The 27,480-nt window shown below is 35.4% G+C and overlaps 6 protein-coding genes across 6 annotated transcripts in view; 2 read left to right on the forward strand and 4 right to left on the reverse strand.

The window, feature by feature from the left end:
- Positions 1-459: 459 nt before the first annotated feature.
- Positions 460-3,136, reverse strand: LOC120147773 (probable leucine-rich repeat receptor-like protein kinase At2g33170). The gene is made up of 4 exons (XM_039161082.1): positions 2,245-3,136; positions 1,348-2,123; positions 1,090-1,199; positions 460-1,030 (listed from the first exon to the last, which is right to left on the reverse strand). The coding sequence occupies exons 1-4, from the start codon at positions 3,134-3,136 to the stop codon at positions 460-462; spliced, it is 2,349 nt and encodes a 782-aa protein (XP_039017013.1).
- Positions 3,137-10,953: 7,817 nt separating this feature from the next.
- On the reverse strand, positions 10,954-14,992 carry LOC120148147 (LRR receptor-like serine/threonine-protein kinase EFR). Its single transcript, XM_039161334.1, has 4 exons — positions 14,073-14,992; positions 13,895-13,966; positions 11,600-13,594; positions 10,954-11,497 (listed from the first exon to the last, which is right to left on the reverse strand). The coding sequence occupies exons 1-4, from the start codon at positions 14,980-14,982 to the stop codon at positions 11,259-11,261; spliced, it is 3,216 nt and encodes a 1,071-aa protein (XP_039017265.1). The 5' UTR covers positions 14,983-14,992; the 3' UTR covers positions 10,954-11,258.
- A 2,591-nt stretch (positions 14,993-17,583) lies between these two features.
- Positions 17,584-17,867, reverse strand: LOC120148052. Its single transcript, XM_039161249.1, has one exon. The coding sequence runs from the start codon at positions 17,821-17,823 to the stop codon at positions 17,617-17,619; it is 207 nt and encodes a 68-aa protein (XP_039017180.1). The 5' UTR covers positions 17,824-17,867; the 3' UTR covers positions 17,584-17,616.
- Positions 17,868-19,940: 2,073 nt separating this feature from the next.
- LOC120147788 (PAP-specific phosphatase HAL2-like) lies at positions 19,941-20,693 on the forward strand. The gene is made up of 3 exons (XM_039161087.1): positions 19,941-19,974; positions 20,046-20,574; positions 20,672-20,693. Exons 1-3 carry the CDS (start codon positions 19,941-19,943, stop codon positions 20,691-20,693), a joined length of 585 nt encoding a protein of 194 aa, XP_039017018.1.
- A 6-nt stretch (positions 20,694-20,699) lies between these two features.
- Positions 20,700-21,139, forward strand: LOC120148044 (PAP-specific phosphatase HAL2-like). The gene has a single exon (XM_039161243.1). The coding sequence runs from the start codon at positions 20,709-20,711 to the stop codon at positions 21,093-21,095; it is 387 nt and encodes a 128-aa protein (XP_039017174.1). The 5' UTR covers positions 20,700-20,708; the 3' UTR covers positions 21,096-21,139.
- A 2,034-nt stretch (positions 21,140-23,173) lies between these two features.
- The window catches only part of LOC120147798 (tRNase Z TRZ3, mitochondrial-like), a 9,955-nt gene continuing 5,648 nt past the window's right edge, over positions 23,174-27,480 (reverse strand). The window contains exon 3 of the mRNA XM_039161095.1: positions 23,174-23,661. Coding sequence (XP_039017026.1) covers positions 23,174-23,661 — 488 coding nt within the window. The remainder of the gene's footprint in view (positions 23,662-27,480) is intronic.

Consider the following 27,480-nt stretch of genomic DNA (forward strand, 5'->3'; position numbering starts at 1 on the left):
CGGAGCGTAGAACTAGAGTTTACTTTTGGGCTGATTGGGTTGAAATTATCGGCCCGAAAGCCATATAGGCCCAACTGATTCTAGATGTCCATTTCGCTTCACGAGTTTTTTTTAATACTTTGAGGTGATCACATAGTAGTATTTGTTTATAATTTTTTTTGTCACAACACACACATACACTATACAGAAGTAACTACTTGAACTCGAGATTTTTAGGAAAAACAATACTCTTATTCACCACTGAGGTGGCTTAATAAATTTATGGGTCACGAGTTAGGATATATATATATATTTGGGGGAGTTTTAATTGCATGGGCTTTAGTTGTATCCGAGTTGAATTTTTTGACAATAATTCAAGGAGTAGATTGTATGAGTTTTGATTGTATATGGGCTAGCCCACTGACATGTCTAATTGGTACATTGAATAGAAACATTCATATAAATTACCCGGACATAAGACTAGTTTCTATTTTTCTTCCGAATCCAGCTCGCAATCTTCTCTTTCAAATCTCTTTCAATCATTCTGACCAACCACCATGGTCTTCCTGTTGTGAATACAACGTATGCAGTGCTAATTCCCAATACCATTCCGCTCCCGTACCCCATCATTACAACTTTCCAAATAAAGGCTATCCCTTTACCGTTACCTCGTTCATCTCCTGCTGCTGGTTCTGGTGTCTCATCATTGCTACATTCCTCCGATAATGGGAATCCACACAAACCCAAGTTCCCTGTATACGAATCGTTCTCGAATGTTTCAAATTGCTTGCCACGGGGAATGGCTCCGACGAGATTGTTGTTCTGGAACCTCAACACTGCAAGAAATGTCAGATTCGTCAACCGGGAAGGGATTTTGCCACTCAGCTTGTTGAACGAGAGATCTAACGATTCAAGTGCTGTCAAATTCCCGAATGATGGCGGTATAGGGCCGGTTAGGGTGTTATGCGAGAGATTGAGTGCTAGAAGCAACCTAAGCTCTCCAATTGCGTCAGGGATTTCTCCATGGAATCCGTTGATCGATAAATCTATGCTTGTGAAAATGGGTATGTATACTGTTATTCTAAACTCTAGCTCCAATTGACGGAATACCTGTAATCATCATCATTTCCGTATCCAGTTGCTTCTTTCAGAGCCTTGAGATTTTGGAACAACTTGGTTGGCAATATGCCAGTGAAGTCGTTACGAGAGAGACCAATCATCTGCAATTTGGTGAAGGAAGATGTGGGTACGGAATCTTGAATGGGACCATGGAATCTATTGGATCTCAGAACTAGAACTCGAAGCTTTGGAAGTGTGCCCAGCCAATGAGGGAAGGTGTCACTTGTTGTTCGCAACATTCAGAATTACCAGCTCACTGCAATTGATCAAAGATAGTGGCAGTGCCCCTTCCAGTTGATTGCCGTTGAGGGCAAGATATCTCAAATCACTGTTTAGATCACAGATTCTATATGGGATTGCACCTGAAAGATTATTTCCGGAAAAATCCAAATTTTGGGCATCATTCCAGTTTCCTAAAGACCCTCCATCAAGAATTTCTCCTTGAAGTGTATTGAAAGAGACATTGAAATATTCGAGATTGCGAAGTTTCTCCATGGACTTAGGAATCTCACCGGATATACTATTTCTGGACAAATCCAAAGTTTCCAAGTTCAACAAATCACCAAATGACTCGGGAATAGAACCTGTGATTCTATTGTTGGATAAGGAAAGATAAGTGAGGTCTTTGAGATCTGCTATTCCGATTGGGATATAACCCGAGAACTGGTTGTTCGACAAATCCAGGTAGAGTATCTCTAAGTTTCTTAGACCGGAAACAATGTGAGGAATATAACCTGAAATGTAATTATGTGACATATTGAGACCAGTAAGCCGAGAGGCATTGGAAATATACATTGGGAACGAACCAACGAGTTGATTACTGTCGAGATATAATCCCGCAAGGTTTGGAAGCCAAATCCCCATGTTTGATGGAAGACTGCCAGAGAGCTGATTTAATGACAGAAAAATGAGACGCAGAGTTGATATATTGAATATTGCAGGAGGAATTGGACCAACAAGATTGTTAACTCTCAAACTCAAATATTGTAGATTCTGTAGGTTGCCAATCTGTCGTGGAATCATACCTGTCAATGATTAAAAAAGGAATATATATTGTAAATACTTAAAAAGCCTTGAAAAGAAGAAGAAAACAAAAATGTAAATATTTAAAAAGTGGTTGGTGTAAATTAGCTTGAAACTTGTTACGGCTCATGAAGAAGTATTGAAGCATGCTCAGATTTCCGACTTCTGCCGGTAGACTCCCCTCCAATTGGTTTCTTGTTAAGTATATCATTTCCAACTTTTTGCATTTGAATAAATTGGCTGGAATTCTACCGGAAAGCATGTTAACATTTAAAATCAGATCTTTCAAATTCGGAAGATGATCAAACATATCTTTTGGTATATGACCAGTGAGATTATTGTAGGCAAAATTGATGTATTCTAAAGAAGGCAAATTGCGTGGAAAAGAGGGTAGAGGACCAGAGAGCATATTATTGCCTAGAGCAATCATTTGCAACGAAGATATATTGAAGACGATGGAAGGTATTGGGCCTGAAATCTGGTTTTCAAACAAGCGCAACTCCTCTAGCTTTGACAAATTGCCTAAGGATAATGGAATGATACCACTGAAGTTGTTATGGTACAGAGACAATTCCCGAAGTTGAGTTAATGATCCCAACCACGATGGGATTTCTCCACAGAAGTTGTTGTTACCGAAGTTCAAATATTTCAGGCGTTGCAAGTTGGATAATTGAGCAGGTAATCTGCCATGAAAACTGTTGTATGTGATGTACAGAAGAGAAAGAAATGACATATTTCCTAGGTGGGGTGGAAGGGTGCCTGCGAGTCCCAACCCGATAAGGTCTAGGACTGTGACCCTACGGTGCTTGGATCCGCAACTCACACCAAGCCAATTGCAAACAGGGGTGGAAGCTGACCAATTCGCTAAGACATTTTCAGGATCGTGAGTAACATGATCTTTCAATGCAAGAAGAGCCGACTGGTCTGTAACTATATTGGTTAACTTCATGGAGAAAGTAGCCACAGAAAAATGGAAGATGATAAGAAGAGCTAAGTTGAGGAAAGTGTTCCCCATCTGATTTTGGGTGCTGAGTAGATGAAAATGGAGTTTGTAAAGCTACTAACGAAGACACGAGCTAGATAGCTAGATGATCCACTCTTTATATAAACATTTGTCGTTCAGAGATAGTAGTCTCATGACGCTCGACTCTGATTTGTGATTGTCGGTTGTCTTTCAATAATTTCATCCCTTGACATGGTATTTATCTATATTTGATATTTTTCCAAGTGAGAATATAAAGTAAAGAAAGAGACGAGAGTCATATTGATTTTCCTCTCCATTTTCTTTGGTGGGTGTAGAAAAATGGATTGTCTTCCATGGAAATTTCTTCAACTGCCCCTTTGTCTATTTTACAGGTTTTATAATTTTGAATAATTGATTTCTGAATCCCCATTGGAAATACATAACTGCTTGAACCCGAGATTTTTAGGGAAAGTAATACTCAAGAATCTCTTCTTCAGGTGTACTGAGACATTGAAATAATTGATATTGCCAAGTTTCTCCATGGACTTGGGAATCTGTCAAATTCGGAAGATGATCGAACATATCTTCTGAGAGATGACCAGTGAGATTATTGTAGCCTAAACTGTTGTATTCTAAAGAAAGCAAATTGGATGGAATTCATTGTCAATAGCATGACCAGAAAATTCAAACTAGACCCTGAAAATTCTTAGACCGTGCTGCGATGAGGTTGAAATATCACCATCTCTCGACTACACGCCACCATAAAAATAAGTAGGTTTGCTCTAAAAGAAGGTGCATTTTACTAGATATCTTATACGGCATGACTTAAAAAATAATTTAGACTATTATTTTCAGAAATTATTGGTTAATAAAATTCAAGATATTTTTCAGTTCAAAAATCTTAAATTTGAACTCCCGAAGTAGGGAGTTTGATCACATAACTTGTCAATCTCTTTATACTTATCGAGTATAGATTAGATTTGGTTTTATGCGTAATATATCAAAATTATAATTAGGTTTAACTAAAGATGTAAATATTAAGCTTATATATGAACTTCTCTTTATATTAATTTATATATGAACTTTTATTTTTGGATAATTCAAATTTTATTACCCAAGGAAGCAGAGTTCTGCTACAAAACCAATCACCAACCGAAACCCATATGAACAACCTACTTACAAAATCAAATGATCGGTTAGACTATACCCACAAATTATAAAGATTAATATTAACACTATCAAGTCTATTAATATTTCCCCCTTAATTGAATACCTACAATATCCTTAACAACCTTAAGAATCTCTTCAACTATTCTGAAGCAGCCTGACAACTGTCGTTTTGGATGTCAAAATAAATTCCTTATTCTCAATAAATAAAAAAGGAAATACGTAGTAAAGAGAAGTAAGGGTCGATTCCACAGGGACTTAGAAAATTATAAATTTCTGTCTGATTTATTTATGCAGGCGTGAAACAGTAAAAATGGGGGAATTTTGGTAATAAAATATTAAAATAATAAAAGCGATTAAATAAGTAAAAGCAATTAAAGTAATAATAAGAAGATGAAGATTGTGAATAAATACGATAAAAGTAGCCTCAAGCTTCGCTTTGACTCAATTTCCTTATGATCATCGAATAAAGTTTTCTCTTCGGGATTCACGTCGGTTACTTTGTCTACAAGGGCTATCCCCGTGACTCTATCTTGTATACCAAATACCCAAGGTAATCTTTGATTCCGGCTTCGGTAATTGATTCTAACAACATCAATTGTCGTAGATCAATTACCGTTTAAGTTCATGGCGTCCGACTCGGATTGTTGCTTCGATAACCGTCAATTCCGATCTCAATTCCCTCTTGGCGAAGCTATCTCACCAAGTGTGTTCCCAGGAAGTCGAATTGCTTTCTATAAGCCGAATCTTCCTCTCACACATTTAATCGCAACAACCTCTTGACCAAAGTCAATCTTTGATTTTGAAAACTGTTTTGATTTTGAAAAAAAATAAGCGCAGAGATTGAGAGAGATATTCCGAAGATATTAAGGGTCTGTTTCAATTCTCCCGATGGAATTGAGTTATCGCGACAGCTCTTAGCTTATGAAAAGTTTAGCTAATCATGACAAAAGTCATACTTAGCATTTTGAAAACAAAGCTTGAAAAATAAAAGAAAAAATGAAAAGAACTTGAAAAGTAAAAAGAGAAAACTTTTATAAAAACTAGAGAGAAAAAAAGAATGTAATTTGAATGATGAGTTTAGGCTTACCCCAAGTGGGTATTTATAGCCTCTCAAAGCCTAAGGGATAAACAATGAAAATAAATAAAATAATCCTAAGATAATTGTTTTTCAAATTTAAATTCAAACTTAAACTAGTCTCCTAATGCAATTATGCTCGTCCATCTTCCAGAAGGCGTACAGAGACAGTCTTCTAGAAGCCGTCGCTGACTGGACCTTCTAGAAACTGCCATGTCACACTGCGTCGTGCCTAGAGTCATGCCCATGTCTCCAGCCGTGACCAAATAATAATAAAAATGCAGAATTCGCCCGTTTTGTCACAAATTCAGGAAAGTAAGGACCTGTACATAAACAAGTATAACACGACCAATTCAGCAGCAATAATTCCACAAAATCGAAGAAATAACGAGCAAAGATTAACGATTTTGAACACTCATCATAGCCTTGGAACATTCTTCGGTTTCTTACCTCCCACAGGGTATAGATATATGCACACCAAGCAAGCTTCAAAATAGTTGTGAGGAGGGACTTACCTTTCCAAGCACAACATGCCCATGATAACATTTCCTCCTATGTCAAAGTGGTACTCTTCAACCCGTTAAGGAGCAAACTGGAATCCCATAAAGAAACAACCAAGGGGCAGTGAAAGAACAAGTGGTCCCTTGTCTCCAGTGTGTTGTTGCAGATAACACAATTACCATCAGTTATAATCCCCATTCTTTGAAGTCTATCCCTTGTTGGGAGTCTATCCAAGAGAGCCATCCAAGCAATCATGCTATGTTTTGGAATGTGTAGAGGAAATCAAATCAGTTTATGTCATGGTACTTTTTCCCCTTTCACCCGTACCTCTTCCCAAATTTCCTTGATTTGCTTTGCTCCAGTAGAAAGGATAGGATGAGCTTCAGTCCTTAGTTTCATTATTCTTTTTAAGCACCAGCTTACACTAGCTCTGACTTCCAAATACCAGAAGTCATTCTCCTTAAGAACGTAGCGATCAAGCCAAGCTACCCATAAATAACCTTCACCCGCAAGGATTTTTCTGATAAGATTCATTAAACAAGCTTTGTTCCAGGATTTTATGTTCTTCAATCCTAGCCCTCCTTCATATTTTGATTGACAAATTTTCTCCTAGCTTACTCTGGCTCTAGCAACAACTTTATCTGCCCCTTTTCAGAAAAACCAGGAACATAGTTGTTCAATCTTGTTGATGATAGATTGGGGTAGAATTAACTGCCTACACCAATATTTAGCAACACTGAACAAAACAGATCGTATGAGTTCGAGTCTGCCTGCATAACTTAGATTCTTTCCAGACCAATGATGGAGCCTTGCTTTGATTTTATCAATAAGAACTCACAATCCTTTTCAGAGAGTTTTCGAGTGACTAAAGGGACTTCTAAGTATCTCACAAGCAAACAACCATGATTGAATTCCATAATCTGTTTAATATCCTTGATAATACAAAAAGAGATTCCAACAGTAAAAATCTCACATTTAGCAGCTTTGTGTTTGAGGCCAGACATTTAATAGAAGTGATCTAAGACACTTATGACTCCAACAATAGATTCAACATTACCTTTGCAAAAAATCATCAGCAAAGGTTAAGTGAGTAAGACTTATCTTCTTGCATTTAGGGTGATAACCAAATAAACCCCTAGTAGTCGCCAAGTTGAGAATTCTAGAGAACACATTCATTGAAAGTACAAATAAGAAGGGGGACAGAGGGTCTCCCTGTCTAATTCCTATAGCTCCCTTGAAATAGCCAATTAAACTCCCATTAAATGATATGGAGTATCTACCTTCTAAAATACAAGCTTCAATCCAACCTATAAAACTCCTTGGAAGGTTAAGAGCCTTTAGAATAACTATAATGAACCCCCAATGAAGGGAATCAAAAGCCTTATGGAGATCAATTTTCAAGGAACATCTTGGAGAGATTGATTTCCTTCCATAACCTTTTACCATTTCCTAAGCAAGAAGAGTGTTGTCAACAATACTTCTTCCTTTAATAAAAAAGTCTGATTTAAAGTTATCATCTCAGGAAGAAGATTAGTCAGTCTTTTAACCAAAATCTTGGTAATAGTCTTGTAGACTACTGAAGAACAGGAGATTGGCCGAAAGTCTTTAACCGAACTTGGATTAGGAACTTTAGGAACCAGTGCAATGATAGTTGCATTGAAAGCTGGAAGGAGGAAGGAATTTTGGAAGAAATGTTTCACAGCAGCCACCACATCATCACCCACAATAGACCAGGTTTTCTTGAAAAAGTAAGGGGTGAAGCCATCAGGACCAGGAGCTTTGTTATTACCTTGGCAGAATATGGCATCCTGAATCTCCTCTCTTGTAACTTCATTGACAAGGCTTGAAGAAGCTTCTAAAGGCAAAGAATATAGAAGCAATTCTTTCAGAAGATTATGATCACTTTCTTTTACCCTGGGATCAACAGTACTAATAAGGTTTGAGAAGAAATCTTTCACTTCAGTAGCCATAGCATCAAATGATTAAAGTATGTTTCCTTGTTCATCAACAAGCACTCGGATAGTTTCCCTTTTGTTTTTAATTGCAACAATAAAATGGAATAATTTAGAACATTTATCTAATTCCTTTAGCCACTGCACTTTGGCTTTTTGTTTAAGGAACATTGCCTCTGCATCTTCAATAATTTTTAAATCATTTGTAAGTTTAGCTCCTTTTCGATACCATCCTCTCCTCTTGAGGTAAGAAGTTGTTGTTGTTCCAACTCACTCCTCTTTTGCCTTACCCGAGCTGAGAGATCATTATAACTAATTTTATTTAAGTTCTTTAGGCTGGCTTTGAGTCGCTTTAACTTAATAAAGAGAACTTTCATTGGGTTGCCTTGAACAATACTTAGCCAAGATTACATCACCTCATTCATGAAGTTCGGGTGAAGGGTCCAGAAATTGAAGAATTTGAATGGCATAGATCTATTAGCTGGAACCTCTTTGGAAAGCCAGACAAGGGCCATGCAATGGTAAGAGATTCATGGAGCAAGGAATTCAACAAAAGATTGATTTAAAGAATTTGGCCACTTGGGGTTAATCAAAACCCTGTCAAGTTTCCTTGCTAGAAAAGATTCGTGCTGCTTGTTGCTCCATGTGAAGGAAGGCCTAAAATAGGGATGATCTTTAAGATCCAGTTCCTGAGTGATGTCTTGAAAATCTTTCATATTAGAAGTAAGGTAATGAGCAAAAAACTCATGGTCCGAGCTTTCGTTTGAATGCAGAATAACATTAAAGTCCCCTCCTAGTATCCACGGGAATTGGCCAATATTTCTATCCAAGTCACATAACTACTACCATAGCTGTCTTCGAACAATGCCATAATTGCTACCATAAATTGTAGTAATAAACAGAGGAACACCAAGATAGATCCCATTTAAAGCTATTTCATAATTTGAGCATACATTCAGTTTACAAATTTAGTCTTGAAAATACCCACTGACTTATCAACTTTAACTCTAGTCTCCAATAAACATAAAACATTAATTTTGTTTTTGTTGGCTCTGTGCAATACTATATCTTTCTTTAAAGGACTGTTTAATCCTCTAACATTCCAAAAGGTTATAATTATTGAGAATGTGAGCCCAAAGTACCCCCATTATCACCTACTGTTTGAGTTTTAGCTTTGTCTAAATGATCATTCTTTTTCGATTTAAGCTCATTCACCAATCCTGCAACTCCCAAAGAAGCAGATCGAATTTTCCTTGGTTGGCTTTCTGGGTTTGGAGGATTCTCATCAACCGAATAAATAACTTCAAATCTATTTTTTGATCTTGCTAATGATGCTTTTGATGTATCCTTAACAGGCTTGCCTCTACCCCGTTTAAGGGCAGTTGATTGAATAATTGCTTTACCATTATCAATAGAAACAGAAGGTTCTTTAGGCGAATGATCACTCTCAAAAGCATAGTCATTAGGAACTAATATTGAAGGATCAGTAGCAGTTTGCTCACTCTGTTCTTCAGTAGCTTTATGAACTGTTAAATTCTCAATGCAATCTAGTTCAAGATCCACTTTAGCAACATTCATATTTTGCTCTTCATTAGTCTTAGGACCAGGATTCTCCGGTTCCTGCAAGGCTTCAATTCCTCCAACTATTGTGGGAAATGTATTTGATTTTGTTTCTCCCTTATTTTTCCATACTTGAGAAACAGTCGGAGCTGAAATAGATTTCTGCAAACATTTTTTTCTCATTATGCCCAAAAACATTACATTTTTTACAATACAGTGGGAACTATGGTATTTCAACATAAATCGAAGTAGCTTACCCATCTTTCAGAACAACATCAACATACTTGGGAATTTCATCGTTCACCACAATTTCAACACAGTTTTTAGTATATTCAAGTATAGATTTAGAAGCTGTAATTGTATCCATTGAAAGGGAAACACCTATGGAACTAGCTATATAAATTAATCCAGCTCGGGAAAAGAGTTCTAGAGGCATGTTGTAAAGATGAACCCAAACTGAAATTTTTGACAAGTTAAAATTGAGTCTTTTCATGTTTGGCTCCCATTTCCTATGAATCAGAGGTTTGTTTTGAATGTACTATGGACCGTTTTCTAATACCAAATCTCTAGCAGATTCAGAGTTAAAAGAAAAAAAATGAAGAGATTGTTACCAGTCGAACTCACATGCACTCGGGAACCCGACAATGCCTTAATCCACAGGTTGTCAACGGTCCTTTGCAATGAGGAGAAATTAGGAGCTACACCAAGGAATTGCCCCAATAGAGATAACTTCCATTCAGAGATTCCGACTTCAAAGATCTCAGGAGGAGGAAGGATTGTCGGAATCCCGTTTCGAAGCTTTGGAGGAAAGTACTCTAGGTCTTGTCCTGATGAGCACCCAAACAACTTTCTCCAATCCATCAGACGATCGATTAAACACTAAAGAGGAAAGAAAAGTAACTGAACTAACTATCGGAAGTTAGGGCAGACGAAACTATCGGAGACACGACGAGATTCTCATATTCCATTAGCCCTGCTAACATGCACCCAGAGAAAACCACAAACGTGCGCCATTCCGTAAATATATTTATATATATGAACTTTAACTCAACGTATAATGTTATATATTAATTTTGATATGGTTAAATCGTATATAAAATTTTGATATTTATTGAATTATGCTCATGAATTTTTTAACTTAGTTCGATTATATGCATTTGAAGAAAAATTGATGGGTTGAACCTATTGAGTGATCATAGTGGTTAAAAAGAGAATTGTTTTCCTTTGAGATCTTATATTCGAATAGATGTCTTTGTAGGGTGTGTACGATGACTAAAAAAAATTATGAACATATACTATCTTATAATCACCTCGTACTATTAGAAAAAAAATTACTCCCTTAATTTTAATTTTTCCAAGAAAAAGAAAGTAAAGAAAGAGACGAGAGCTATACTTAGTTTTCTTCTCCATTTTCTTTGGTGGGGTGTAGAAAAATGGATTGCCTTCCATGGAAATTTCAAGAAACCTCCCATTGTCTATTTTACAAGTTTTACGAATTTGAATAATTGAATTCTGAATCCCAAACATAATACGGAAAAGTATGGTATCAGTTATGTTTGAAAAGTAGTATGGTTTTAATTTTAGCTAGTGTGTACAGTGCAAATGGAAAAGAGAAAAGCTTTCAACATCATCCGTAAGATTTAAGAACAGCTTCACAAAATGTGCAGATTACAGCTTTCCAAGACCTCCGATTAAATGGAACATAACAGAGTTGGGTGACCGTTTTCATGTCCCCGAAGCTCGCTCCTGGCTACCGGCTTGCTGCTCGTCAGCTTCCGCCTCTGGTCCACCAGGAAACAAAAGCCTTGTTATCGACCTAATTCAATATCCTTCAAGAAGTTGACTTTAATCATTTCCAGCTTTGTGACAACTTGTTTCATATCAAGCCTTTCATCCGGTATATTTGTTGAGCATTCTAAGGCAACCTGCAAATTGATGATGCACAATTGTTGTCTGCTAAATGTTTCCTCCCCGATTCGGTGTCTCCAACTTGATGTACCATAGATGGTAACGACTCTTTCACATAACTCCTCAAGCTCATTTCTGCAGCAAACATTTCATCTGTAGGCTTCTTTCTCGTGATCGTTTCCATCGTAAGAATGCCAAAGCTATACACATCACCTTTTGTAGAAACAATTCCTTCTGATCCATACTCTGCATATGAATTTACCGAGAAATAGATATCAGTGTTCAATGATGTTGTGTGACAATGAAAAGAAAAGTTACAAACTAGAGGAGTAAAATTAGGATGACCACCTGGTGCCATATATCCAATCGTTGCAAGGGTCATGGTTTGGATCATTGAATCCTCTTCACATAAGAGTTTTGCGATTCCAAAATCACTCAAATGTGCAACCATATTTTCGTCTAGTAGAATGTTGCTGGGCTTTAGATCGCAATGAACCACTGGTGTTGTATGATGATGATGGAGATGTTCCAAAGCAGATGCAACATCTATCAGTATGTTCAATCTTTGTAGGATATCCAGAAAATGGTTGTTGGAATACAACCATTTGTCAAGACTCCCATTAGGCATTAACTCGAGTATCAAGGCTCCAAAATCGAGATTATTGGAGCACATACTGATGATTTTGGTTAAATTCCGGTGACGGATGTTGCGGAGAACTTCACATTCAACGTCAAAGCTCTTAAAGGCTCCTTTTAACTCTAACTTGAAGACCTTTATCGCAAATGTAATTCCATCTAGAAGAGTGCCTCGATATACTGAACCATAACTCCCAGTGCCAAGCAATTTGCTCTTACTAAATCCATCTGTGGCTTGATGAAGCTCTTGGTATGAAAATTGTCTCCACATTCCTAAAGGTAACAAGTCTTGTGGAGTTTCCGATGTTCCTTTCCTCTTCGACCTTCGCAAGATAATGATGGTTAGAGCAACCACCAAAATTATAGAGGCAATTGGTAGTGCTACATATATTATGAGCTTAGTTCTTGCCTTGGAATTTCCAAGGGGTTTAGTTTTGCATCTTGGAACATGAAGTCGGTCTGCACCACACAGTGCATCGTTCCCCTTAAATGATTCGATCGAGTAGCTTCCGAATGGTCCTCCATCAGGAATTTCTCCTTGCAGTCTATTGAAAGAGACATTGAAATATTTGAGATAATGAAGTTTATCCAAGGACTTGGGAATCTCTCCGGATAGATTATTTCTTGACAAATCCAAGGATTCCAAGCTCAACAATTCACCAAATGACTCAGGAATAGAACCTGTGATTCTATTATCGGATAAAGAAAAATAAGTGAGGTCTTTGAGATCGGCTATTCTAATCGGGATATCACCCGAAAACTGATTGTTCGACAAATCCAAACTATTCACAACCTTCCACTTTCCAATATCAATTGGAAGAGGACCAGTGAGATAATTTGAAGACAAGTTCAGGATCAGCAAATCATTAAGCCCCATCAAGGTTGAAGGTATTGAGCCAGAAAACATATTGGAGCCAAGGAGGAGCTGCCGCAAAGAAACAAGATCACCCAAACAAGTAGGTACCGGTGCGGACAACTTGTTGTTGGTCAAGAACAAGAAAGCCAACTTGTTTAGACGACATAACTCGGACGGGATCGGTCCTTCCAACTTATTGCCCGAAAGAGAGAGACTCTGCAACTCTTTTAATCCTCCAATTGCAGTAGGAACCGTTCCTGTCAATTTATTGTCATCTAGCTTTATGGCTATCAAGCGACTTAAGTTACCGAACTGACTCGGTATGCTACCACTGATGTTGCACCTAGCAGCGAAGAATCTCAGAAGAGTGTTTGAAAGATTTCCTACCAAACCCGGAAGTTTACCGCTGATCGATGGGTTGTTTCCGAAATCCACGACTTCCAAGCCTCTACAGTTTGTCAAAGAAGAGAGAAAGCTCAACCCAGAGGAAGTTAGATTATTAACTTCCAGGTTGAGTTTTTTCAAGTTTCTTAGATTGCCGAGAGTGTCGGGAATGGAGTCTGAAAAGTAATTATGCGGCATGTCAAGAAAAATGAGCTGAGAGGCATTGGAAATAAACATTGGGAAAGAACCACTGAGTTGATTACTCCCAAGAAGGAGATATTCCAGGTTTGGAAGCCAAAGCCCCATGTTTGACGGAAGACGACCAGAGAGCTGATTTAATAGCAAAGAAATGACTTGCAGAGATGATGAATTGAATATCTCTGGAGGAATGGGACCAACAAGATTGTTAACACCCAAACTCAAGAATTCTAGATTCTTTAGGTTGCCAATCAGTTGTGGGATTGTACCTGCAACAAATTTTATCAGTCAAATACATTAGACCAACATGCGAGAAGAAGGAAAAAAAAAAAAAGAGACTTCAACGTGATGAACTGATGATAATATAAAGTTCTGCAACTTACATACAGTTTTCACTGTTTTCATTCTAAACATGATTCAATTGAAACGCCTTTTATGATGCTTGGAAATCTTTTTTTTTGCTAATGCATCTTGATTGTGATTAAAAACACAATAATTGAAATTTAGCATAAAAAGCTAGAAATTAAAAAATAATTTAAAAGTAAATTAGTTATGTTTTATTCATTCACCTGTGAAGTTGTTATGGGAACCATCAAACTCCCTAAGAAGTGTTAAATTTGCAATTTGTTCTGGAATTTGACCTGCAATGATAAAATTCACAAATCAAATTCAAAATTCTCCTACTCTTTTTTTTGCAGTAAAAAAAATCTTAAAATTGAAGCATAAAGAAATGTTAGTGTAAGTTACCTTCAAAGTGATTATGACTAATATCCAAGGACTGAAGCATACTCAAATTCTCAATTACTGCCGGTAGACTCCCCTCCAATTGGTTAGTCGACAGGAATAACGTTTGTAACTTTTTGCAGTTGAATAAACTGCTTGGAATTCTACCAAAAAGCATGTTACCACTCAAGTATAGAGTTTTCAGATTAGGAAGATGATCAAACATATCCTTTGGAAACAGGCCAGTGAGATTGTTGTAGTTGAAATTGATGAATTCCAGCGAAACCAAATCCAGTTTAATGAAGGGTATGGGACCGGAGAGCATATTATTGCTTAGATCAATACCCTGCAACGAAGACATATTGAAGATGGAGGATGGTATTGAACCCGAAATCTGGTTTTCATACAAGCTCAACTTCTCTAGCTTCGGCAAGTAGCCTAAAGAAGATGGAATGACACCACTGAAGTTGTTAACGTGCAGATACAGTTCTTGGAGTTCAGTTAATGATCCGAACCACGACGGAATTTCTCCGGTGAAGCTGTTGTTACCAAAGTCTATGTGTTTCAGCCGGTGCAAATTCGATAATTGAACCGGTAAACCGCCATGAATGCTATTATCTTTGATGGAAAGAAAGGAAAGGAATGATAGGTTTCCCATGTGGGGTGGAAGGGTGCCTGTGAGTTCTAATCCTGAAAGGTTTAGAGTTGTGACTCTGTGGTGCCTGGATCCACAGCTGACACCGAACCAATTGCAGACAGGAGTGGAGGCAGACCAATTAGTTGCCAATATATTTTTGGAATCGTGGGCGACAGAGTCTTTCAGTGCAAGAAGAGCCGATTGGTCTGTGAGTATGGAGGTTAAATTCATTGAGAAAGTAGCCATGGAAAGATGGAAGATGATGAGAAGAACTGAGCTGAGGAAAGTGTTCTCCATTTGAGTTTGGCTGTCGAGTTACCAAGAAAGGCTCAACTGAAATAGCCAGACAATCCATTCCAGTAGAATGGACCATAGAAAAAAAGGTAAACCATGAAATTTCACAGAACAAGCAATATGGTTGAAGATTCCACCGGTCCTATCAGTACCTCTCAACAGCACACTACCACAAATGCCGCGTAAAAAATGGTTCATTTAACTTGGACTTCTTACCGAAGAAAAATTTAGACTTTTTATCCAGGGAAAGTACTATTGATTAATAGAATTAACAGAAAAATGGTTCATTTCGATTTTTTCTCCTCTTTTTTTTGTAGAAAAATTGGTCCTGCATTCATTGCAATCCAATTTCCAGGGAAATTTCTTCAGCCCGTCCTTTGTCAAATTTGCTGGTTTTGCATGAATTATCTTTGAAAAGTAGTATGGTTTGCATTCAATATTGGTCTATAAATAGCTGTGGAGAAGGGTTGGTTAAACCAAACTACCAGCTGATCAGCAACAATATCCAAAATGAAGGCATCATTTGTTATACTGCGAATTCTCATCGTTTCCATTATCTTTATCTCCACTTTCATCATGGCTCGAGGAAGCCTCGAGAAAAGTAAGATCATCAAATTTAAACTTTTATGTTAATTTCCAATCATTTTTTAGATTAGGGTAAAATATAAATTCTATCACTCAGCTTTCTTCTCACTCCTATTTTGCTCACTAAAGTTTTAAAAAAAATTAATTGACTCATTACACTTTCGATTTGCTCCTATTTTTATCACTTGGGTGTTAAATCATAAATGGAAAGATACGTGCTAATGTAGACTGCTTTTTATTGACATAGAATCCACTTGTCTTCAATGTCATTTTCTCCCTTTCTGATTTCATCTTTTTTCCCCTTTAAAGATGAAAGTTTTATAATTTTATATATGTATCATGTCAATGCTGTAATTATCATTCTCTAATGTAGACTGCTTTTTATTGACATAGAATCCACTTGTCTTCAATGTCATTTTCTCCCTTTCTGATTTCATCTTTTTTCCCCTTTAAAGATGAAAGTTTTATAATTTTATATATGTATCATGTCAATGCTGTAATTATCATTCTCTAGTGTCTTCTCTGATCACTCAAGATATCAACAAACTCGTCTCATTGTATCGTATAACTCTATCAGTTTAGATTTTACTTAAATCACTTTAAAACTTATAAAATTCAACCCTACACCAAAAAACTCATGAAACCTCAAACCACTCTGATCTATAATATCCACCACCCAATCAACTTGAAATGGAGATATACAACTCGGTTCCTCCTCCTCCACCTTTGCACCATTGGAATTTGGAAGAAGATGCCTCATATCGAGAAATCAAAGAAAATTTGAAACTAGGATTTTTTTTCACGAAAAATGAAAATTTTGGAGTAATTTCATAATTTTTAAAAGAAAAATATTTAGTCACGAATCTGTTAAGTATTTAACAGAAGATTGGCCGAAAGAGTCAATCGGAGGTTCAATGAATAAATTAAAAAAAATAAATTTTAGTGGCTAAAATAAGAGAGAAAAAAATTGAGTGATGAAATTTATAATATACCCTTTATATTATTATAAGCGATATATACACACGCATCGTCCAATTACAATCAAATGAGCTTGGGTGCTTTGTGTTCAATGCCAAGGAACCTCCTCCATAAAATTATGAAATTTTATAAGTTTAAATTCGTTCTTTGAAATTTTATAAGTTTATATTCGTTTCCTTAACATAAAATTATGTATCCGTCCTTAAATCATTACCCAGTTACATTGATATATATATGTATAACATGGGAATTGTATGACTTTTAATTTTGCAGGAGATCCTCCAAGTGAACCTCCTCCAATTGGCTGTAAAGATCCTAACGGCTGCCATATTCCACCTTGACCTTCAGTGTGGTGGCAAAGCAAAGCAGAGTTAAAATGAATAATAATAATAATAATACCACGAAAGTTGAGTGCAAGTCTTTACTTGTTATTTGCTTCCAATAAATAACTGTTAAAAGTTTTTATTACACTTTCAATTCGTTCGTATTTTGATTACATTGGCATTAAATCATAAATGGAAGGATGATATGACAGTCATATATTTTGATATGAACTATTTTTATTGACATTGAATCCATGTGTCATCCACATCATTTCTCCCTTTTCGATTTTATCGTATTCCTTTAAAGATGAAAGTTTTACAATTATCATTCTCTGGTTTCTTTTCTTATCACTTAAGATATATCGACGAACTCGTCTCATTGTCTCATACCGCTTTTATCATTTTAGATTTTACCAAGATCACTTTAAAAGTCATAAAACTCGACCCTAAACCCAAAATTCATAAAACCTAACCACTCTTATATATATTATCAACCATCCGATCAACATGAAATCAATATATATAATTCGCTTCCTCCTCCTCCACCTCCCCGCCATTAAAAAATGCGTAACAACAAGCAATGAAAATATCTCAACAGCAACCTAAAATTTATGACAAGATTTTGAATCCCGAAAAAATATCTTATTCAGTTTCTTAATCTCGTTTATTGAATTAAAAAACACTGTTGTTAGCGTATCAGCTGATGTACACAATCGAAAAAGGAAAGGCAAAAAGAGACGAGCTCTCAACTTCACCTATAAGATTTAAGAACAGCTCCACAAAATGTGCAGATTATAGCTTTCCAAGACCTCCAATAAAACGGAACATAACAGAATCGGGTGACCGTTTTCATGTCCCCGACGCTCGCCGCTCGGCCGCACCGAGAGCACATCCCGGCGACCGGCTTGCTGCTCATCAGCTTCCGCCTCTGGTCCACCAGGAAACAAAAGCACGCCATTTTCAGGCCGCACAAAGAAAGATCATACCATCCTTTAAATTCAAACATTAACGAGGATGTATGTGGGGTTTATATAGACCAAATGTAACGTTAAATGTCAACAAATCTGGCATCAACAACCGTTAGATACGTGACACGTACGTCGACGAACGAAATCCTTGAAAGTGTGTGTTGATGTTGATCTTTGGCCATTTGGCAATAATGTTTGATGATTTTACTTGGGGAAACGGTTGGGGGCTTGTAATTAAGTTGCAGGCACGACGTTGATATCTTGATGGTGCAAAACCTTAAAATGTCTCCACGTTTTAATGAACTTGTACCAATATTATCAATATTAATTAATTTTAGATTCCAAACTACCAATCTATTACTTTCGTTTCATACCAAACTACATGATGCTAATAAAAATCAGGTTAGGCCATACTATATCATTAGACGTTTGAAATTAATTGTATATTTGGATGAATTTGAGAATGAAATTTGATGATTCAAAAGTTTGTGAACTAATTTAGAACGAGGGTCATAGTTTGAAGATGAAATTGGAATGTTTAAAAGTTTAAAGACTAATTTAGACGTTTAGTACCTAAACTCTCAGTTTAGTACCCAAACTTTCAATTTTTCAAAACTATACCTAAAGTTTAGTTTTTGTTTCATTTTAGTACCTATCGTTAAAAATTTTAGTTTTTGTTTCGTTTTAGTACCCCGTTCAAAATGTAACATTAAGTTTTGAAAAAAAAGGTGAAAGTTTAGGTACCAAAACAGATCAAAACTGATAGTTTAGATACTAGACATGTTAAGCTTTTGACGACCAAAAATAAACACTAAGTACGATTTTGAAAAATTGAAAGTTTAGATACTAAAACAGACCAAAACTGATAGTTTAGATACTAAATACGTAGTTTACCCTTCTTCTTTTTCCATCTTTTTGCACATTGATTCTTGAACTTTAGAAGATAATTGTAAATTTAAACGCTAATATTATAAATGAAACAACTAAAATTGGAAATAATGTTCCATAATAATTAAATAGAAATGATTAAAAATAATTGTAATCAATTGCCAACATATCAGTGAGTCCCTTTAGTAACATTCTCTAAACTTTAAAAGATATCATTATTTTTAATTAAACTTTTTGTAATAAAATGGTTTTAAACATTTAAGTTCAATAATTTTTTAACTTAATCTTTAATTAATTTTTATAATAATATCTAAATTCGATAGTAATATTTTTACTTTTATTCCTTTTAGTAATTATTGAACAGTAAACAAGTATATGTGCAAAGCTTATTTTATTGTAAAGCTAATCTATATTGAAGAGTAGCAGTACACCACTATTTAACCTACACACACCATGCAGTTATCCAACGAGGGAAGTTATATACTGTGGCACTCTTAATATAAGGTTAAAAAAAGACGTCATCGATTTTATTATTATTTAAATAATAAAATCAGTAAAAATTTATTTAAAATATTATTATTTTTATCTAAAATATCAATGTTTTTTTAATATTTCCTGTAAAGCGTCCAATAATAACAAAATCAGTAGAAAAAATAACAAAACCGGTAGAAAAAATAACAAAACTGGTAACGCTTTACCAAAACTGATAAAACACCCAATAATAACAAAACCGGAAGAAATAATAATGTTTTCGATAATTTTTTTAGCGATTTTGTTATTTAAATAATAATAAAACCGATAACACTTTTTTTAACAGTATATTATGTGATCATTTCTCAACGGATCTAAATGCCTAACAACTTTTAGTTAAAAACCCCTCCTTCTAGAAGCCTTTCTTTACAACTACTAGAACGTCCGACCTCTCTATACTACAACTGTAATGTGGCACCTTGAGTGTACCAGTATCATATCATCATAAACACCAGAATTCGGGACCATAATTTATTTTATACCAAAACTTTACACCCACCATCATATTCACATGACATCGGACGGTCCTCATTCCTTCACATTCTGACGTGGCACATCAAGGTTGGTTAAAAGGATTTTTTTTTCCAGAAGATCATTAAAAACCAAAATTGAAAGAAATTAAACCATAACAGCCCCACGTGAAATAAAGCTACATTAAGAAAAGGAAATAGAATCACTTTTCTCTGTCATGGGCAGTGGACGAGCCACGGTTTGGTCAGAGGGTAAACACTCTCCAAGCCGGATGCAGCAAGTTTACTTGCAGCTGTTGTGAACACTGTGAATGAATGCTTAGCTGAAGCACCAAAGTATGGTCTTCAGTGTCCAAAGAAAGCTCTCGAGACTTCACAAATCCTTGAGGCTATCAATCGATGCAACTCAACTGGGGGCCCAACTGGAACACATTGGGTGCTGGACCCAGTTGACGGGACACTGGGATTTGTACGTGGTGACCAGTATGCTGTAGCGCTAGCCTTGATCGAGGATGGGAAGGTAGTTCTCGGAGTTCTTGGGTGTCCTAATTACCCTATGAAAAAGGAATTGTCGAATTATAATCATCAGCACGGCCAAACTATACCGAAGACTCCACCATCTTCTGATATCTGGAAAAAAGGATGTGTGATATATGCACGGAGAGGAAGTGGTCGGGCATGGATGCAACCATTGATCCAAGGGGATACACAATTTGAATGGCCAAATTCTGCTACGTTGGTACAGGCTTCTCCTGTTGATGACCCATCTCTGGCGACTTTTTGTGAACCCGTGGAAAAGACAAATTCAAACCACTTGTTTACGGCGGGTCTTGCTAACAGCATGGGTCTCAAGTGTGTTACTTTTATTTTCTCTCCCACTTCATTTATAAATTTCATTCTCGCTATTACATTAATGAACTGAATTTCCTTATTCATTCTGTTTCTGAAGTTCGGAAAATGTTAATATCTGAGAGGACTAAATTAGAATGTTGGTTAGAAATTATATAGCTTTTATGAGGCAACCTTCTTATTTGATCCTAATGTATCTTTTCGTACATTCTAATGCCAGAAACCAACCTATGCGAGTCCATAGCATGGTAAAATATGCAGCAATAGCTCGGGGAAACGCTGAGGTTTTTATAAAGTTTGCAAGATCTGGGTATAAAGAGAAGATATGGGATCACGCTGCTGGTGTTGTCATCGTAGAAGAGGCTGGTGGGGTTGTAACGGATGCAGGAGTTTGCCCCTTGGACTTCAGTCGGGGATTGTACTTAGAAGGTCTTGACCGGGGGATTATTGCTTGCTCTGGGCCGATACTGCATGATAAAATCATTGGGGCTGTATATGCGAGCTGGGATTCTTCTAATCTATGAGACATCCTATATCATGACAATGCAGTAATACTGGAGTATTATATGTTAATTTTATGACGGTAAGCTACGACCCTAGTCACTTGTAATGAGCAGTTTCCTAACGTTTTCGTCTCATTTCTTTGTAGTGTCTTCATCAAACTATGTCAGGGCAAGCATATTCCGAGAAGGATGTCGATGGTGCTGCCGATACCACTAACAAATGACTGGAGAAGTCTCTGCTGGAATACATTCTCGAAAATCCCCCAAGGTCTGATCATCGATTTCACCTTCAGTCCTGATCTTACTGTCGCGGAGTGCTCGATTTTTGTCAGCGATAGCGCCCTTACTATATAGCTTTTCTAATGAAAGTTTTGATGTCTCTAATACGAGAAAGCTTAACTGATGCTTCTATACTATGCTAAGCTTAGGGAACTGAACTCATACATAAGTTTTAGATTGCATAATCATATATGATTTTCGATTCCGAGAAATATATCTTTTCTTCGACGTTTCGCAAGTAATTCGGAACATTTATATTCTGCATTTTCTTCTTTGTATTTGTTGGTGTCACTGCATTTTCCAGGAAAATCTGAAAAGCATATGAATGCTGCCTCGTCAGTCAATGCTTTTGATCACATTTTCCCCGGTGACAGCTAAAATCATGAACTGTTCCAACTACAATCGGAAGCATCCTCGTTAGTAATTTCCAAACTCTAAATTTCATGGACAAATAAATTCGAATTTTAATAACTTTTTGTTGACAAAACAGTGTGCTGAAATCCATGTTTAGACTTTGAAAAAATGAAGGTTGAAGTTTCACATTATTATAAACACAAGTCAATGTTAGGTTTGATTCTTTGAATTTTATTGTGCATGGGTTTGGTACGGCTATATAGTTAGGGGTATTCAAACGGTTAATTCGGTCATCGCGAACCGAATTTTTTTAACTGAATTAATCGAATTTTTTAATTGTTAACCGAATTAATTTATTTTTTGAAAAATTAACCGAACCAAATAAAGTTCTATTATTTCAATCGGTTAACGAATTAACCAAAATTTTTTAATAATATTTTAATTAGATTAATTTGAATATAATAGAAGTATTTTTTATTTAGTTTAAAATTTAATTAGGTAATGATAATTTAAAGAGTCTAGTGTGATTAAAAAATAATTGTATCTTAGTTATTAATGGGTCTGAGCTTAAAACATATATATATATATATATATATATATATATATATATATATATATATATATATATATAGTATTTAATAATTTCGGTTAATTCACTTAATTAATTGTTAACCGAATATTGAAAAAATATTAACAGTTCTTCAACTAAACTAATTTGGTAATCGATCGAATTAACTGAACTAGTCTTTGGGACCACAATGCATGTCTTTCCGAAATTTATTTAAGGATTTTAGACATTTTATCCATAGGGAAAATATTAATTTTTAAATTTTAACATTTGTAATCTTTCAACAAATTCGAATTTTAAAAGTTAAAAGGCCATTTCTTTGAACTTCAATTGACAATTAATTAGTGAGCTTTTCATCTCTTATATTGCCTTTGATATTTTTTGACTGTTTTCCCTTTTACTAATAGATTAAGTTGGTGTATTTTTCAAGTGAAAGTGACTTATAATATATGAAGAGATTTATATTCAAATCTGAACATGTGTAGGTTTAATTAGTACATTATATTTAACCAATTATTTAATAAGTGCTAATAAAAATAAGTTCAACTAAATTTTTGTTCAATTTTCTCTATTATTATAACATATAAAATCATATTTTTTTTATAATAGATTTTTATACTACTTAATTTGGATCAAGGATGAATCGAAGAGGACTAGGGGTAATAAATGTCGATGGTTATTTTTTACTGATAATCTGGGGTGATTGCAAGATAATATATATTCAGTCTTTCTTAGCTATTGATAATGCACACACCATGTAAAAATATCTGTTCGAATTTGAAATCTCTAAGAATAATGGCATTATCTTTTATTATTGGACCAATTCTTTTGAAGTTCGTGATTATTTCTTCAATAATATAATCTAAAATAATCATATTTAATTTAAATTCAGACCAAATTAGACAAGCATGACTAAAATATCATCTCCTAGCCGTAATTTTTTTGTAAGAACGATCTGATATGCAGCTGCCGAGTTTCCGACATCGATGGCTTCCTTTGTTGTACTGTGATTCTTTGCTATGGCCTCCCTGGCCATGCCATCCTCAAATGTTGCCTCGTGCATAAGAATGGTATCTCCCTGAGTTGCTTCTATCGTTTTCGAGCACGGTCGAGTGTCGCCAGAGTACACAACTTTCCAACCCAGTATTACTTTCCCAACATTGTTTACTCTATCCGCAGCTTTCAGGATGACACCGAATGACTCGGGGCAGTGCACGATAGGAAAACTGATGAGCCTTTCAAGCCCTGCTTTGTTGAGAACTTTCTTCAGACGGTTTACTAAAGCAGAAGTTGCAACATTGTCAATCGGAACACTGAGTTTCAATCTTTTCGAACTGCCTTGCGAACAACTTTCTTCGAGACATGAAGTTGACGTAATTGTTTTGTCTAGGGTTGTAAAATCAGGTAATCGTTCAGGTTTCAGTCGGATCCTGGCAGGTCGGGTAAAATCGGATGCAGGTCAAGTCAGGTAAATTTGACACCAGATCCAGATCGGGTTCAGGTCATGTCAAATCAGTTCGGGTTATTTTCAGGTCGATTTGGCACCAGATCCAGATCGGGTTCAGGTCAGGTCATTTTCAGTTCGGATCGTTGCCAGTTCAGGTCAAAACAGATCAGGTCCGAAGCAGTTAAAAAGCAGGTTAATTCAGGTTCGGATGGACTTCAGGCGGATCTCATTCAGATCGGGTTACATCATTGGCAGATAAAATTCAGGTCGGATCTCTATCAGATACGGATTGAGTTCAAATCGGGTTAATTTTTATTTTTGGATTAATTATTTTCGTTTTTCGCGAACGTTGAATTGCAATTTATAATTGTATATGATTTAGAGTAAATTACTAAGAATATAAATAATCATGGTTCAATTTTATGAAAAATACAAATTTAAGAATTAAATTGAACAAATATGAAATTGCAAATAAAAATTTAAATAAATTAAACAACACACATTGATGAGAGATCAAAACGAAAAAATTTTAAATTGTGAGGTTGACATTAATACAAAAAAAGTACTAAATTATACCCATTTAAAAAGTTATGGGACAATTAAAAAAATAGAATTAAGTAATAAGTATGGATCAATTTCATATGCAAATAAAATTTGGAGGACTAAATTGAACAAATATGAAATTACAAATAAAAATTTAAATAAATTAAACAACACACATTGATGAGGGATCAAATCAAAATAATTTTAAATTGTGATGTTGAAATTAATACAAAAAAGTACTAAATTGTACCCATTTAAAAAGTTATGGGCCAATTTAAAAATAGAAATAAGTAATAAGTATGGGTCAATTTCAAATGCAAATAAAATTTGGAGGACTAAATTGAACAAATGTTAAATTACAAATAAAACTTTAAATATATTAAACAACGCAAAAGGGATCAAATCAAAATAATTTTAAATTTTGAGGTTGAAATTGATACAAAAAGTACTAAATTATACCAATTTAAAAAGTTATGGGCCAATTTAAAAATAGAAATAAGTAATAAGTATGGGTCAATTTCAGGTGCAAATAAAATTTGGAGGATTAAATTGAATAAATATGAAATAATAAATAAAAATTTAAATATATTAAACAACACAAAAGAGATCAAATCGAAATAATTTTAAATTTTGAGATTAAATTAATATAAAAATGTACTAAATTATACTCATTTAAAAAGTTATGATCCAATTAATAAATAGAAATAAGTAATAAGTTGAGAAAAAAAAATTAAAACAACTAATATAGATATATATATAATATAAACTATATAGTTTATATATATATATATATTATGTATAAAGTATAAACTATATATACCATGTATAAACTATAATACTATATAGTTTATATATGAACTATTGAACTATATAGAAACTACATAGTTTATATATAAATTATATATGAATTATATATAAACTATACAATTTATATTTATATATTATGTATAATTATAAATAATATATATTGTATAAATTATATAGTTTATTAATATAAATTATATAGTTTATATATATATAGTATATATGACTTAGAAGAGTCACGTATCAAGCTGAATCCACTTTACATGTTTGTTTTGTGGATAAATTTTTGTCCTGACAAAAAACAGGAATAGTGTACTCTACCAAAACGATTATGGATTTATTACAATTGAATGTAGTGCAAACTATCTTATATATACTGTTATGCTTTTTCCTTGATTTTGATTGCAAAAATAGTAGCTTAGATTTGAGTAGCAATCTTTATTCCTGTATTATTATAGGTCTTTTTTATAATTTGATTGTGTGCCATAACTTGCAGCTTGGGAAGGCTACAAGACAGCAATGCGGTCTTATCTCATTTTAACGAGTACTCAGTGTTGAAAATTCAATATTAGCCTATATGTTCATACCTAAATTAATTTGATGTCATTACTTACATCAATTTAGTTTTGATGTCATTGCTTACATCAATTTAGTTAGGTGAAAATTAAGTATTTTTCTCATGTTTTAATTTCAATGGTTTAGATTATTTAGTGTTTATTTTAATGAGTGGTTTAGATTGTTTCTTGTAACCTATAAATACCCTACTTGTATTTGAGTTTTATCATCCAACAATCAAAGCTTAATTATAAGCATTTGAAAGCTTTCTTAAGAGTTCTTCCCTTTAGCAATTTTGTGAGATTATTCTAAAGAGAGTTTTTTTTTCTCGATCAATTAGAGTTTTTACTCTATTTTGATTCTACAATTGGTATCAGAGCCACGTTTTAAAGATCTCTTGAAATTCTGAGTATGCTCTGTGGCTGCAGTTTTTAACTGATATTCCACATCAGAAAATATTTCTTGAGTTATTGTCGAGGTTATTACAAACCTTGTGGAGCTTCTTTGTGTTTAGAGTAATTTAGTACTCTGCACGTTTGTTACTCAAGCTTGTTCGGTGTAGTCAAAGCCTTGCCGTTAAGATGGGTGATCTTCAAGTAGTTGGGGGAATCAAGAAGCTCAACAACAAAAACTACAACACGTGGGCAACATGTATGGAGTTATACTTACAAGGTCAGGACCTTTGGGAGGTTGTCGGTGGTGGTGAAGTTACACAACCGGCGACAGAAGATGCCAATGGAATCTTGCGAAAGTGGAAAATTAAAGCAGGCAAAGCAATGTTTGCTTTAAAGACCACAATTGAAGAAGAAATGTTGGAGCACATTCGGGATGCTAAAACACCAAAGGAAGCATGGGACACTTTTGTTACACTCTTTTCAAAGAGGAACGATACAAAATTGCAACTTCTTGAGAATGAACTTCTATCAATGGCGCAACGCGACATGGCGGTTGCCCAATACTTTCACAAGGTGAAGTCGATATGCTGTGAAATTTCAGAATTAGATCCGACAGCTGCTATTGGGGAAGCCATGATAAAAAGAATAATTGTTCATGGTTTGAGACCCGAATATCGAGGGTTTGTTGCCGCTGTACAGGGATGGCCAACACAACCATCGCTTGTTGAGTTCGAAAATTTGCTTGCAGGTCAAGAAGCCATGGCCAAGCAAATGGGATGAGTCTCGCTGAAGGGTGAAGAGGAAGCGCTCTACACCAGCAAAAGCAGAGGCACTTTTCAGCGGTATACTGGCAATGGATCTAAAAAGGATGGTGACAAGGTGAAAAATTACCAAGGAAAGGGAGGCCCTCATTCAGGGGGAGCTTCCAAGAATCGCGGTAATAGTAGAAAGTTCGATGGCAAGTGTTACAATTGTGGTAAGTTGGGCCACATGGCAAAAGACTGTTGGATCAAGAAAAAGCCTGTTGAAAGTAATACTGCTACTTCTTGTTCGAAGGAGAATAGTGAAGATGGTTGGGATGCTGAAGCGTTATTTGCTACGGAGGAAAAAGAATTAGCTCTCACGGTAACAACACCAGAACGGATTGACTACAAGAATGATTGGATCGTAGATTCTGGCTGCTCAAATCATATGACGGGTGACAAACAGAAGTTACAAAACCTGTCTGAGTACAATGGAGGTCGTGTGGTGGTGACAGCTGACAACTCAAGGTTACCGTTAACTCACATCGGTAAGACAATAGTTACTCCTCGATATAATACTAACCAGGTGCAACTCCAAGATGTTTACCATGTCCCAGGAATGAAGAAAAATTTGCTATCTGTGGCTCAACTAACATCATCAGGTCATTATGTCTTATTTGGTCCCCAAGACGTGAAGGTTTATCGTGACGTCAAAATC

Source organism: Hibiscus syriacus, unplaced genomic scaffold (genome assembly GCF_006381635.1).
Source record: "Hibiscus syriacus cultivar Baekdansim isolate YM2019G1 unplaced genomic scaffold, ASM638163v2 tig00002655_pilon, whole genome shotgun sequence".
Lineage (NCBI taxonomy): Eukaryota > Viridiplantae > Streptophyta > Magnoliopsida > Malvales > Malvaceae > Hibiscus > Hibiscus syriacus.